Here is a 12,323-nt window from a genome sequence, read left to right on the forward strand (position 1 = left end):
CTCATTATAACCATTACATTTTGCATTTTCTTAATAATTTCAATTGGTAATCTTAAATTTTTTCGTTAAAAAATTAAAGCATGTTAATTATTATAATAATGCGGTCAAAATGAGTTGTTATAATAATAAAATGAAGTTAATTACTAGTATAAAATTGTCACATTAATTAAGTCTGGTAATTATAATAAAATTTGTTTTGTCCTCATTTTTAAATAAGTGTTTTGACATCATTGTTTTTAAGTTTTATTTTCTAATTTTATTTATGAGATTTAGTTCGTAGTGATATGTTATAAAATTTTCTATTATAAGGCCATCATTATTTTGAAAATTTTATATATAATCATTATTTTTTGTGGTGTTTATATCATGTGCATTCTATATGTTTGTTCTTACTAGCGCATTTACATAACATTTCTTATAACAACTTATTCTAATTTTTGAAAAACTATTTGCTAATTAACACGAAAGAATATTTTAATTGATTAATTCCAAGTTTTACACAATAATCTATTAACAAAATTAGGCTTAATTTTGACTAATTCAATAAATATGCAAGTGTGGTAAAAAAAAATTAAATATGCAATAACGTCTCTCAATTACTCTTTTTAAATATAAAATTTTATGACATACTTTTTCCAAAATTTTAATTTTATTTTTTTTATTTTATATTATGATAGGTTTATATCTTATGGTGATTTTAATCTTATAACATCAAAGCAAATTTTGTAGAACTTGTTTTACATATAGAAAACAATTGTCGATCTTTAACACATCTCAAAAGAATACTCTATAAATTTTTTTAGCATTTTCGATAGTTTTCCTTGGCTATATGGCCTCGGACTACAACAAATAAAATGAACAAATATCTATGTAGAAAGCATGGAACTAATCTGTAATATTAAGTAGATACTCACCTTGAGTTTGTATTGTGATCAAGAAAAAGATCAATATGTGCGTCTCGTATCAAATAATCGTCAGCAATTCTTCTATAATAGTTGAAGAAAGAAATTTGATAATCACATCATGCCATGGTGTCTAGGATCCCAATGAAGAGAAAAGAATGAGAAATCTGAAAAATACTATGCTATATATCTAGCATGAGGCAAGAGATAAGTATGACATAACCACGTCAGAATAACATGTCCCTTCCAATTTTATTTTTTATTATTTAAGATTTCTTTCCTTATTATGTTATCTCATGGAAAATTATATTTATCTGTAGATGTTAACAAATATATGATTTAGAATCGAATCAAGACTTATATGTTTGGAGAAAAACTCTACATGTATATAGATTTCATGTAGTTTTCCCAGACTTCGGCCCGACGGCCCCCTCTATTAGGTCGGAACAAATGATCAATATACAATATATAATGGCTGGAACATTTTGTTAGGTTCCATCATGTGACATTCAAGTCTTCTCCCATGCTTGACACGTAACATTCGAGGCTCTCATATGTTTGACATATCGCTCCACCAGGCTCTGCAATGTGTTAGTAGCATGGCATCCGTGACTTCTCATATTCTCGACTCATTGGCATATTAATAAATTACACATTAAACTCTTGATACATTGCATATTAATAAATTATAAATAAATCACTAAATTTTATTTTATAAAAATAATAAATTATTAATACTTTAAAAAGATTATGTATAGTTGTGGAAAATGACTCTTTTGACACATGGATATATTAATATATCAAAAATTTGAAAATGAATTACAAATTAAATTATTAACACATTGACATTTTAATGTGCAAGTATAAAAAATAGTAAATTGCTACTTTATTTAAAATATAATATATGATTTTTAAAATTTATAAATAAATTCAAAAAATAATATCTAATTTTAAAATTTATAAATGAATTAAAAATTAAACTTTTGACACATTGACATTTTAATGAGTAAGGTAATAAACTACATAATGTTAGCGGCCATATAATCTAAAACTCTTCTATATAATTAATATATGTGTACTATTAAATTGAATTTTATTTCATTACAATGAAGACACATGAAAATTGGTAAATGACGCTTATTCAATGCCTGCTAAATTAGCCAATTAAATGGTTGTGAAATATTTTTCTTTTATTTACCAATTGACTTGTTTTAGTGAACCAAAAAGATTTAATATTACATGTCTATATATAAGGCACCAAATTGACTTTATAATGTGTAAGATACTACATTACATAACATTATGGTTAAATGATATGAACCTCTTCAATAAAATTAATACATTTGTAATAGTAAATAGATTTTTATTGCATTGCAATAAAAACACATGAAAATTAGTAAATGACACATATTCAGTGCCTACTAAATTATCCAATTAAATGGTTCTGAAACTTTTTTCATTATTTACCAATTGACCTGTTTTAATGTACCAAAAGGACTTAATAATGCATGTTTTTTTATATTAAGCACCAAATTGTTAAAACCTTTCATCCATTCATCGGCGAAAGCAAATTATCTCGTCCTCCGTTTTTTTGTTGCACTTCTTATAACTAATGTCTCGGGTCAAATTTGTTAGTATTTCACAAAAAAAAAGGATATCCTTTGGGCTATATTACAAGAATTTAATCTTGGTGGATTTCCAATATTCGAGTGCTGATGATCTACATTTACCTTGATCAAGATGATGGATCGATAGATGCACTTACATCGGCCGATTGTACATCGACTTTCAGTGTTGCGGGAGAAAAGAAAAGGGGGAAAAAGAAGTTCGTTTCTTATTTTTCTATATATCTTGTCCTATTATTCATTGCTTTCTTTTTTATATTGCAACAAATATTTTTTTTAGAAAAATCTCAGTAATATTTTTCATATTTTTTTAAAAATTAGAAATGCAATTAGATTACTAAGATTATTTAAAAAATATTACTATTTTATTAATCAGGCATTGCTTAAGAGACGTTTTCGTTAAATATTCTTTGAGCAAGATACCTAAAACACATTTGTGCATAAAATATTACTCATACTTGAATGTCACTTGATTCTCTGTTAGCATTAGAAAAATAAATTTTGTATAAGAATTTACTTTTATCATTCCCCTTTCATTAAGAAAAAAGGGATAAAGATTGCAAAAATCACACGTTTTGAAATTTGTAAACAAATTATTTTTGTGATTCACTGTCACTATAATTTAATAAATCAGTTTATGTACGAAAGGTAAAAACCATAGACTTTTAAAAAGTAATCGTAAAAACATAATTTTGACTCAAGTTAGAAACGTTTTGATTTTACATTTCTTATCCCATTTTAGCATAGTTTATATTATAATTGATGCCCACTAAATTCAGTAGAAACAATTTATTATGCATAATGTATATTTAGAAAGATTATATTGTTGATGAAATTTTAAAATTTCATCAGAAGCTTTAATTAATTGTCATTTACAACTAACTTTTCTTAATAAATAATTTATTTCTTTCACACGGCACTTAATAATTTTGTTCAATGCACCAATGAATTACACACTCCTATGAAGAATTATTAAGTTTTAGTGAATAAGTGAAAATACTATTTAACTTATATACGAAATATATACTTTTGAGAAGTCATTTTGAAATTTATATCCAAAACCTAAAAATTTATTCACTAAGAAGATTTTGGGCGTAAAATTGCCCCTGCAACGCACCGGTATGAGAACTAGTCTATGTTTATGTCTAACTTAAACCTTGTATTATTTTGTGAAAGAAATAAAAATATAAAAGAAGACTTTTTTGGATGAATAAATGTAAAAGAAGGCTCAATAATGTAAAAGCATGGACCATAATATATGTTATGGGCTAGTCGGTCCTCAAACGAAAAGCATGATGGGGGACCCAAGTAGTTTATTTTAGGGACTATCTTATGGTTTTTACCATTTTCTCAAATCTATCATATACTTTAAAAATTATCCAAAAATACTTATGTTTTACATCTTATTCCAAATTTATTACGACATCAATTTGTCCATCAATAAAACTTAAGTAAGCCTTAAACCTATCTTATAGTTTTAATTTTTTCTTAAATTTACCACATGATTTTATTTTATTTTTCAAATATATTCCGAGCAAAGAGCCACAATGGTAAGGATGGACCCACTTACGTTCCACGTCAGCAACATATTTAAAAATTAATAGACAAATTGACATCGGAATAAATCACGAACAAGATGGAAACCATGGGCCTTTTTGGGTCATTTTTAAATCATATGATAGATTTGAGAATGGTCAAATTATGGAATATACGGCATTAAAATTCATTTATTTTATGTATAAGTATATTATTTTTATTATATTAATTATTAGTTATTATATATAATTTGAAAATTAAATCCAATCTTCATTTATGTAGTATATAAGGTTTTAAAATTCTTGTAAGTAGCTTCACCTCCTTCACGAAACTCGCAATCACCTCACCTCATCTCCGCCTTCTAAGTTCCAATCCCTCTTCACGGCTCGCGCTCATCTTGTTTTTTTTTTTTTTTTTGGCTATTTTTAATATTGTAGCCCTTGAACATCTTAATATTTGATTTTTTGGACTTGAGAGCGGTTTAATCTATGTAGATGGACTAGTTTATGGACCGACAGTTTTATAATGCATCATTCGATTTTGTTATTTGAGAATTTGTCATCTTAAACTCGGGACCGAAAAAATGGAGACCATTAGCGACTGATTTCTGTTCACCCAAAATAATTTTTTGGCGGTTCTTTTAGGCTAGAAAAAACCACCAAAAAAAAAAGTCGAATACCGAGTTTTCTAATGAAATGATCGAACCCGCCCGCCCATTTACACCCATAGATGGGTCGGTCGGCAGAAAAAGATTTGAAGTTCAATTTCACGAGCTGAGAGTGAAGCCTCTCTCTCTGCTGCTCCGTTCATTCACAGGCAACAGGGAAACCCCAGGCCTCTGCAAGCTCGTTGAAGAAGCTCCTCCGTCTGGTCTCAAGCTCCCTCCGCCGTACGCAAGGTTGGGTCTTTCGCGGCCCTTTTAGGGTTTTTATCTTTTGGTTTGTTCCGATTGGTTTCACGCGGTTCCTGTCCGGTTCAAGTATCGCTTGGCATGCGATCAGCTCGGAGGGAAAGTAGGGTTCCTCCGTGAGGACTTGTATCCGTTTGATCTGTCCTAATCCCGAGCCCCGGCGAGGTCGTTTCAGCTCCTCTGACCGTCTACTCTGTTCTTGCAGGAGTTTTTGCTTCTCCTGGGGGCATTCCCTCCTTTCCCTGAAGACATGGTACGTAAATTAACAATTGCGTCTTTCCAATGTTTATGGTTTCTGATAGAATAGAATATGTAGTTTCTGTTAGTGTTTTCTTCGTTCATGTGAAGTTCTGAATCTTCTGATTGGTTGGAAGCTTTGTGTTTTTAGATAGATAGTAGCTTGGAAGAGTGTAAACGTTGCTAATGTCGGTTCCCCACAATCTCTTCATTGCAGCTTCCCCTTTCTTTACTAAAGACTGCCCAAGGGCACCCCATGGTAAACTCCTCTCTCTCTCTCTCTCTCTCTCTCAACATACAAATATCACACACATTGATGGAGATGACAATCTATATATATTTTGGTGTACTGATAGTTGGTGGAACTGAAGAATGGAGAGACATACAATGGGCATCTGGTGAACTGTGACACTTGGATGAACATCCACCTTCGTGAAGTCATCTGTACTTCTAAGGTCATACTCGTCTCTCTTCCCGTGTTCAATCATAGTTTGTTGGCATAAGGAAAGGAATATGATTGGTCTAACATTTGGACTGCATGGCTATGCAGGATGGAGATCGGTTTTGGCGGATGCCTGAATGTTACATCCGTGGAAACACAATTAAGTATCTCCGTGTTCCTGATGAGGTAAGCAGAGAAATTCTTTTTATTTTCTTTTCTGAATAAGTAATGCTTTTGAAATTCATAATATAGTAACCTCATTTTAATTGTCAAGTTTGTTCTTATTTACCTCGTGTTAGATTCGCAAGACTATGTTCTTCATGTCTAATCTTACGGTCAATATCCTTTCTACCGATATACTTTTCCAGTAACTAAGAATCGTAATTTTTGTATGCATTTACTCAATATTACTTGCTTCTAGGATGTACTTTATCCTTATGATGTAGGCTGGAGTCTTGGGTGGATATAAAATCCTTGGTTAACTGAAGTTCAATTTGCTTGTGCTTATAGCTTTAAGACTGTTACTTTGGATTTTGTGTTTTCCACTGTCTGGTTTCGAAATTGCTAGCCTCATTTTCGGCATAGACTCAGTGGAGCATCACGATTATTTCGTGAGATATAATTAGCACTTAATGTGCCCCTCCTATGCCCTATAATATGAATTTTTTTTTTTTGAGACTTTCCCTTTTCATGGAGCATATTTTCGCAAAGCTTGTTAGCTTGGGGATATTATGTATTTGCATTGCATGACTTTCTACAATTTATAACTTAACTTTGTGGATTTGTATTTCAGGTCATTGATAAAGTACAGGAAGAAACCAAGAGTCGGGCTGGTATGCTTACCCTTATTCTACTTCATATTTTTCTTTAGGAAGCTATCTTAGTATTCTTTAACTGTTAGAAATCATGGAAACTTGGAAGATGCCTGCTCTCAAGAATAAAGGATAATTTCGGACTTAATTTGAAACTTGCATTTATGGGATGTTGACCAAGTTGATTCCCCTCTTTCATTTAATTAAGATCTTGTGCTGAGGTTGTCATGTATTAAGTGGATTATATGATCTTTCTTTATTGTTGGTCACCAGATGTTGCATTCATTGTCCTGCCATGCAAATTGTCTAGAACTGAAATTGAGTCACTTTCTTTATGCAGATAGAAAACCACCTGGTGTAGGAGGGCGTGGAAGGGGAAGAGGCAGAGAGGATGGTGCTGGTGGACGACCAGCTAAAGGAATTGGCCGAGGACTTGATGATGGAGGTGCCAAAGGTGCTGGTGGAGGTCGAGGCAAGGGTGCCGTTGGTGGTAAGGGTGCTGGAAGCAGAGGTATGGAAATCTGAACTTCCTTGTGAAAGAAAACAAATACAATCTCTCTCACACTCAATGCGTGCATGAATGTTGAGCTGTAGGTGTGTGTTGAGCTTGCTCCTATATAGTGATAAGAGGTTTGCAGAGGCAACGACATATTTGTTTAGCATCAGCTGAAGGTTGGTTGTAACTAGAAATGGGTAAAATTTACTGGGGCACCCCTCGGTAATAAAAAAAATTCTAATTTTTGATACTCCCAAATCCACCAGGTCAGGGATTTAAAAATGGTGATAGGGATTATGGAGGGTTAAGGAGGGTAAGATACCTTGATGAGATTTTCCAAATATGAGATATGAAAGGACTCCTTACATTGCTGTATCACTTCGACTTCCCATACATGGGGGTGATGCACAAAATATTTTTGATAGTGATGCCATCTACAACACTGGCTAATGCACATACTGGCCTGGATGCATGGGTTTGTAATGCCCCTCCCAAAAAGAGGAGACATGAAAAATTGTTTTGGTGCATCGAGTTCCAATCAAATTATTAGCTCTGAAGACCACTATGCCTTCTCTGATGATCTATGGGTAAGATACCTTGATGAGATTTTCCGGAAATGAGATATGAAACGACTCCTTATATTGCTGTATCACTTCGACTTCCCATACATGGGGGTGATGCACAAAATTTTTTTGATAGTGACGCCATCTACAACACTGGCTAATGCTCATACTGGCATGGATGCATGGGTTTGTAATGCCCCCTCCCAAAAAGAGGAGACATGCAAAATTGTTTTGGTACATCCAGTTACAATCAAATTACTAGCTTTGAAGACCACTATGCCTTCTCTGATGATCTATGTAAAGCTTTCATTTCATCGGCCATGTGAAATCTAGCATTATAGGCTGTCTTAGAATCTAAAGTCTGAAGTTACAAAGTCAAAGCTGCTGGTATCATTATTATAATGTTGTTACAGCATCTATATATTTGTGTAAATCTGTTTTGGTGTGCAGGTGGAGGGCGGGGAAGAGGTTAATACGGTCGATGCATGCTGCAAATCAAATCAGGCTGGCGTTTGCTGCTTTCAATATGCATTACGCTCTTTACATTAAGTGTGTTCTCTGTAATTTCCCCATGTTGCTCTTTGTGATGCAATCTCATCTAGTAGGAAGTGGTCTTTGGTACTCAACTCCGGTGATACACCGTTGAAGCTTTACCGTGATTCTTTTTTGAAGGAATTGGACTTTTAGTGAGTTACTTGGATTTTTTTGCCTCTTTTTACAATTCCACCTTCCAATGAACTATTTATGATTGAATCTGATGTCCTAATGCGGGTTGCGACTCCCATCCCAGGTTCTTACAGGGTTGATGTAGTTTATGCATAAACTGATGGTTGTGTTCGAATTGAATTTGAAAAAATGGGAGAGCCCACATCGATGACCTTGATTGAAATAACATTGGAAACAAACAGTTCTACTTTGCTCATCAATTGCTCAAAATTTAGCTTTATCAATCAGTTCTTATAATTACAAATTACAATTAGAGGGAAAATATAACATCTCAGTTCGCTGAGGCCCCCCAAAAAAAAATTAATAAAAAGTAAGAGGTAAAGGACGGATTTTTCCTTCTTCCGGCACCCAGTGAATCAAAACATACATCTTTTTTAACTTAAATATATATAAGGCACAAACTATAACCTCAATGGGAGCTTTAGTAAGGCTGATGCCTGTTTTTCTTGTGATGAGCTCTTGGCGATCTCGAAACGAGTGAACTGGATGTCCAAGACCGGTCGATACCAGAAGAAAGATCCTGCGAGAACCAACAACACAACCGACCATCCTCCCCACCAGTCCAACCAAATGTACCTCGCCTTCGGGCGGATGCCGTCCCTGGCAAGCCCAACAAAGGCAACACGCTTCTCACAATGCCAGTGTGTCCCCCTTGAAGAACAGCTTCTGCGGGTCCGATGCCAGGCTCCCCATAATAGTTCACCGGGAAGAAACCTAAGGTGCCGGCATTAGTTGCACCAATGACCCACAGACCTTCGCCATCTTCAGCATGGTGACAATCTACAAAATAATCAACCTGCACAGGACATGAAAAATTCAGTTTTTTGTTCAGAGAAGAGAATGCAGAATAGAGCAATTCTTTGACTACGTTTGCAGAAAAGATTGTTGTGATCAAGTGCAAACTACAAAACCGGTGCTTCTGAACAAAGAAAGAGGAAGAAAAGTCTTCCTTTTTCATGCCGGGCACTGGAAGCATTTAATCACAGAGATCATTGTATTCATGGTTTCTCCCAAGTATCCATATATTGGATATATTCCTTGCTTAAAGAAGAAAACGACTGTTTGAACTTAAATTTATAACCTCGTGAAATATCTTGTTAAAGAAGATAGACTAACCTGACCCATGGCCCAGCTTTTTGATGCCAATGATCGAGCATCTTCGAAATTAGCTACATTTAGTCCACTCTTCCAGTCCCAGACACTAGAATGTTAAATTTGATTAATCTATCAACTAAAACTACAGTTAGAACAAGAATAAGATAGACACAATCTCAACCAGACTCACTACCCAACAGTCAGTAGATTTAAAACAATTGTTGCTTTATTATAACAAAAGAATCTGTTAAGTTTGCTTAAGACGGATTATGATTTATGATCTAACCAAGGAACCAAATATTGATAGTATAACAAAGAAATTGGTTATAGTTATTGCAAGTAAGAACAAGATACCTTAGGGTTTCAATATGAGTCAAGCACCAGAGCCTCTCATAATTTTGCCCAAACATCGCAATCTTCGCAATTGAAGTTCCCACATTTATCACCTACATAATTTCTCAAGCCATAGAAATTATTACACTGCACGGAAATATCTCTGAACATTTCTTTTTCATGTAACTTTTCATAACTAAAAGTTAAGAAGAAAAAATAATTTATAAGAGATGAAAGCCTATGTCAATCTTCTGAACAGAAATGACATCAGTTATGATAGAAAAGGAAAAATATATCACACAGTTTTGTTATGTGGACAGTTCACATTGAAGTTGCAGAACTGCATATATCAGAGTGAAAAAAACCAAAATTCATATCTTAAAATGGAAAATTTAGCCGGTCAAAAAAGGTTAGCCTATTATCATCCTAATATATAGAGGCCATATTTTGTCATCAGTTGTACTAAGATCATTATACAACTTGCATTTCTCTCAGATAGTCACTGATTAACAAGTCACCCTCAACATATCTAAAATACAAAAAACACCCTTAATAGTAAGGTTCAGTAGACTAAGTTTGAATTAATTTATGCCCAATACCGGCAGGACTTACCGATTCCATATGATCATCATCATCAATGTCACCAGCAGTATCAAAAACACACATCAACCCATCTTCTGAAGCAGAAATTAGTGTATTTGGGTGGTCAGGGACAAAGTGAACCTGTCAAGGGTGAGATCCAAAGCAAATCGTGCTTAAAGTAGCTAATTGAAAGGAAACAATAACCTACTATGCACAGACCAAGTTATCTAATGCAAAGAATCAACTGGATATGACTCTTCCCATTTTTATGAATTCATCCAAAATATATCACAACACACCTGAGTGACATCATCAATATGAGATTCTTCCAAGCATGCCACTTGCTTCTTATTCCTCCAATCCCAAAAGAGAATCTGGGTACAGCCAAAACTGCATATATGTAATCTCCGAATTGCCCAGTGCACAAATAATTACACTAATACTGGAATTACTAAAAGAACCTAAGGGAAATTTTGGAAAGGAAATATGAGCAGTAACCCTCGCGAACTACAAGGACATACAGCAAGTATAAATTGCAGATAACCTTCCTAAACAGTGCAGCTTCCGCGAAATTTCTGTAAATTTCAAGCTGTAAAACCTTGAGATCCATCATCTAAACTGTTAGCCCAAACAAAAGGCCCAACTAAAGAAATCAAACCTGAGATTTACATCCAGCCGAAAGAAGAACACTATTTGACCCACCAAAAGAAAAGCTGAAGATCTCTTGCGAAGGACCTGCACTTATACATGACACCTGCAACATTTGACAATCTTATATAAATCAAATATCCAAACACCACATTTTCCTCTCTTGAGCTTCAACAATAGAAGGGACAGGGTCATATTGGAAGCACTAATCATGCAACGCAATGCCTCATCAAAGCATGAGCCCACATCAGGGTCCAATAACCAGATATTTAATGGCATTGAATTAAACTACTAACATGGCATGAAACTATCAAGGTTCCCAAACCAAAAGAAGAAAAAGTACAGCAATTTTGCCCCCTCAAAACTTTTACTTCTGAGTAAATCAGAACACACCCGACTATGATATTCGCATTTCATCTATCAAATATACCATTGAAGACCTTTGCAAGTTCAAAGTATCACGTACGTGATTTGTTTCATGTTATTTCGTTTTCTGCAAGTTATACAGAGATGCTGAAAATACGTGATAATCAAATTCGTTGGACGAAAATTCCGGGCCTAAGTTGGCAATAGCCATGGAAATTGCAGAAAAATTACAAATTCATAACAGACCTCCTTGAAAGTTCGGGTGTCCCAAGCTCTAACTGTCCCATCAGAGGAGCAAGAGTGCAGCACGTGCGGGCTCGACGGGCCTGAGAACGAGATCCGGTTAATGGTCGAGGTGTGGCCTCTACACTCTCCGCCGAACTGCCCCGTCTCCGGCGAGTACAGCTTCACCGCATTGGTCGACAGCGACACCCCCATCAAAGTCCAATCAAACCTATCATACCAACGAAGCAAACCCCAAAATTCGATCATGGAGGATCAAAGTCAGCTCCACAAACGAGCTTCCGTAGCAGGAATGCGACAGTAAATTTGCATACTTGGGGGCAATTTCGAAGACGTAGTCGTTGCCGAAGTTGGTCTGAATTGAGTTCCTGAGACTGAAGCGCTTGGACGATTTCTCGGGTTTGGGGAGTTGACTTCCTTCCACTTCCATGTCCATGTCCATGGCCGCTTCTTCCTGCTCCATAGCCCAATCTCCAATGGCATTGATCGAACTGGTCCTAACGATTTGGGGGGTTTAGGGTTTTAGAGCAGACATCACATACAGTGCGGCGCACGGTAGTCCCGTCTTCATAATTGCAAAAGTAGTCCTGAACTTTCGGTCTTTTCTATTGAAGCCTCTATACTTCAATTTTTTACGATGAGCCCCTCTTCTGCCATTTGATCTAATCAAGTACTTTCGCAGTTTAGAAACATATTATTAGGCTAATGATAGGCTTATTTGAAATTCCCGTCAGGTTAATCGTCCTATTCAAGATTTTTCTACACTAGATTAACGCTGAAGGTTCGTTGACCAAGAGTTTGTGGCAT

The 12,323-nt window shown here is 34.9% G+C and overlaps 3 protein-coding genes across 3 annotated transcripts in view; 2 read left to right on the plus strand and 1 right to left on the minus strand.

The window, feature by feature from the left end:
• LOC116215983 (putative disease resistance protein RGA4) overlaps positions 1 to 12,323 on the plus strand; it is a 198,359-nt gene that overhangs the window by 50,356 nt on the left and 135,680 nt on the right. The window lies entirely within an intron of this gene.
• On the plus strand, positions 4,782 to 8,276 carry LOC116215998 (probable U6 snRNA-associated Sm-like protein LSm4). The gene is made up of 8 exons (XM_031551864.1): positions 4,782 to 4,961; positions 5,179 to 5,226; positions 5,428 to 5,469; positions 5,567 to 5,665; positions 5,761 to 5,838; positions 6,446 to 6,485; positions 6,805 to 6,975; positions 7,974 to 8,276. The coding sequence occupies exons 2-8, from the start codon at positions 5,224 to 5,226 to the stop codon at positions 7,994 to 7,996; spliced, it is 456 nt and encodes a 151-aa protein (XP_031407724.1). The 5' UTR covers positions 4,782 to 4,961; positions 5,179 to 5,223; the 3' UTR covers positions 7,997 to 8,276.
• Positions 8,427 to 12,017, minus strand: LOC116215990 (WD repeat-containing protein GTS1). Its single transcript, XM_031551854.1, has 8 exons — positions 11,831 to 12,017; positions 11,520 to 11,727; positions 10,918 to 11,013; positions 10,559 to 10,633; positions 10,290 to 10,400; positions 9,699 to 9,790; positions 9,366 to 9,450; positions 8,427 to 9,045 (listed from the first exon to the last, which is right to left on the minus strand). Exons 1-8 carry the CDS (start codon positions 11,977 to 11,979, stop codon positions 8,671 to 8,673), a joined length of 1,191 nt encoding a protein of 396 aa, XP_031407714.1. The 5' UTR covers positions 11,980 to 12,017; the 3' UTR covers positions 8,427 to 8,670.

The sequence above is a fragment of the Punica granatum genome, chromosome 8 (genome assembly GCF_007655135.1).
Source record: "Punica granatum isolate Tunisia-2019 chromosome 8, ASM765513v2, whole genome shotgun sequence".
NCBI lineage: Eukaryota > Viridiplantae > Streptophyta > Magnoliopsida > Myrtales > Lythraceae > Punica > Punica granatum.

Bases quoted from the DNA above. Each gene is read 5' to 3' on its own strand.
- LOC116215998 (XM_031551864.1), top strand. The intron at 5,470-5,566 runs GTAAACTCCTCT...GTGTACTGATAG, and splicing joins CTGCCCAAGGGCACCCCATG to TTGGTGGAACTGAAGAATGG. The intron at 6,486-6,804 runs GTATGCTTACCC...TTCTTTATGCAG, and splicing joins AGAAACCAAGAGTCGGGCTG to ATAGAAAACCACCTGGTGTA.
- LOC116215990 (XM_031551854.1), bottom strand. From the start codon at position 11,979: ATGGAGCAGGAAGAAGCGGCCATGGACATGGACATGGAAGTGGAAGGA. The intron at 10,401-10,558 runs GTGTGTTGTGAT...CACCCTTGACAG, and splicing joins ATATTGATGATGTCACTCAG to GTTCACTTTGTCCCTGACCA. The intron at 9,046-9,365 runs GTTAGTCTATCT...TGTCCTGTGCAG, and splicing joins AAAGCTGGGCCATGGGTCAG to GTTGATTATTTTGTAGATTG.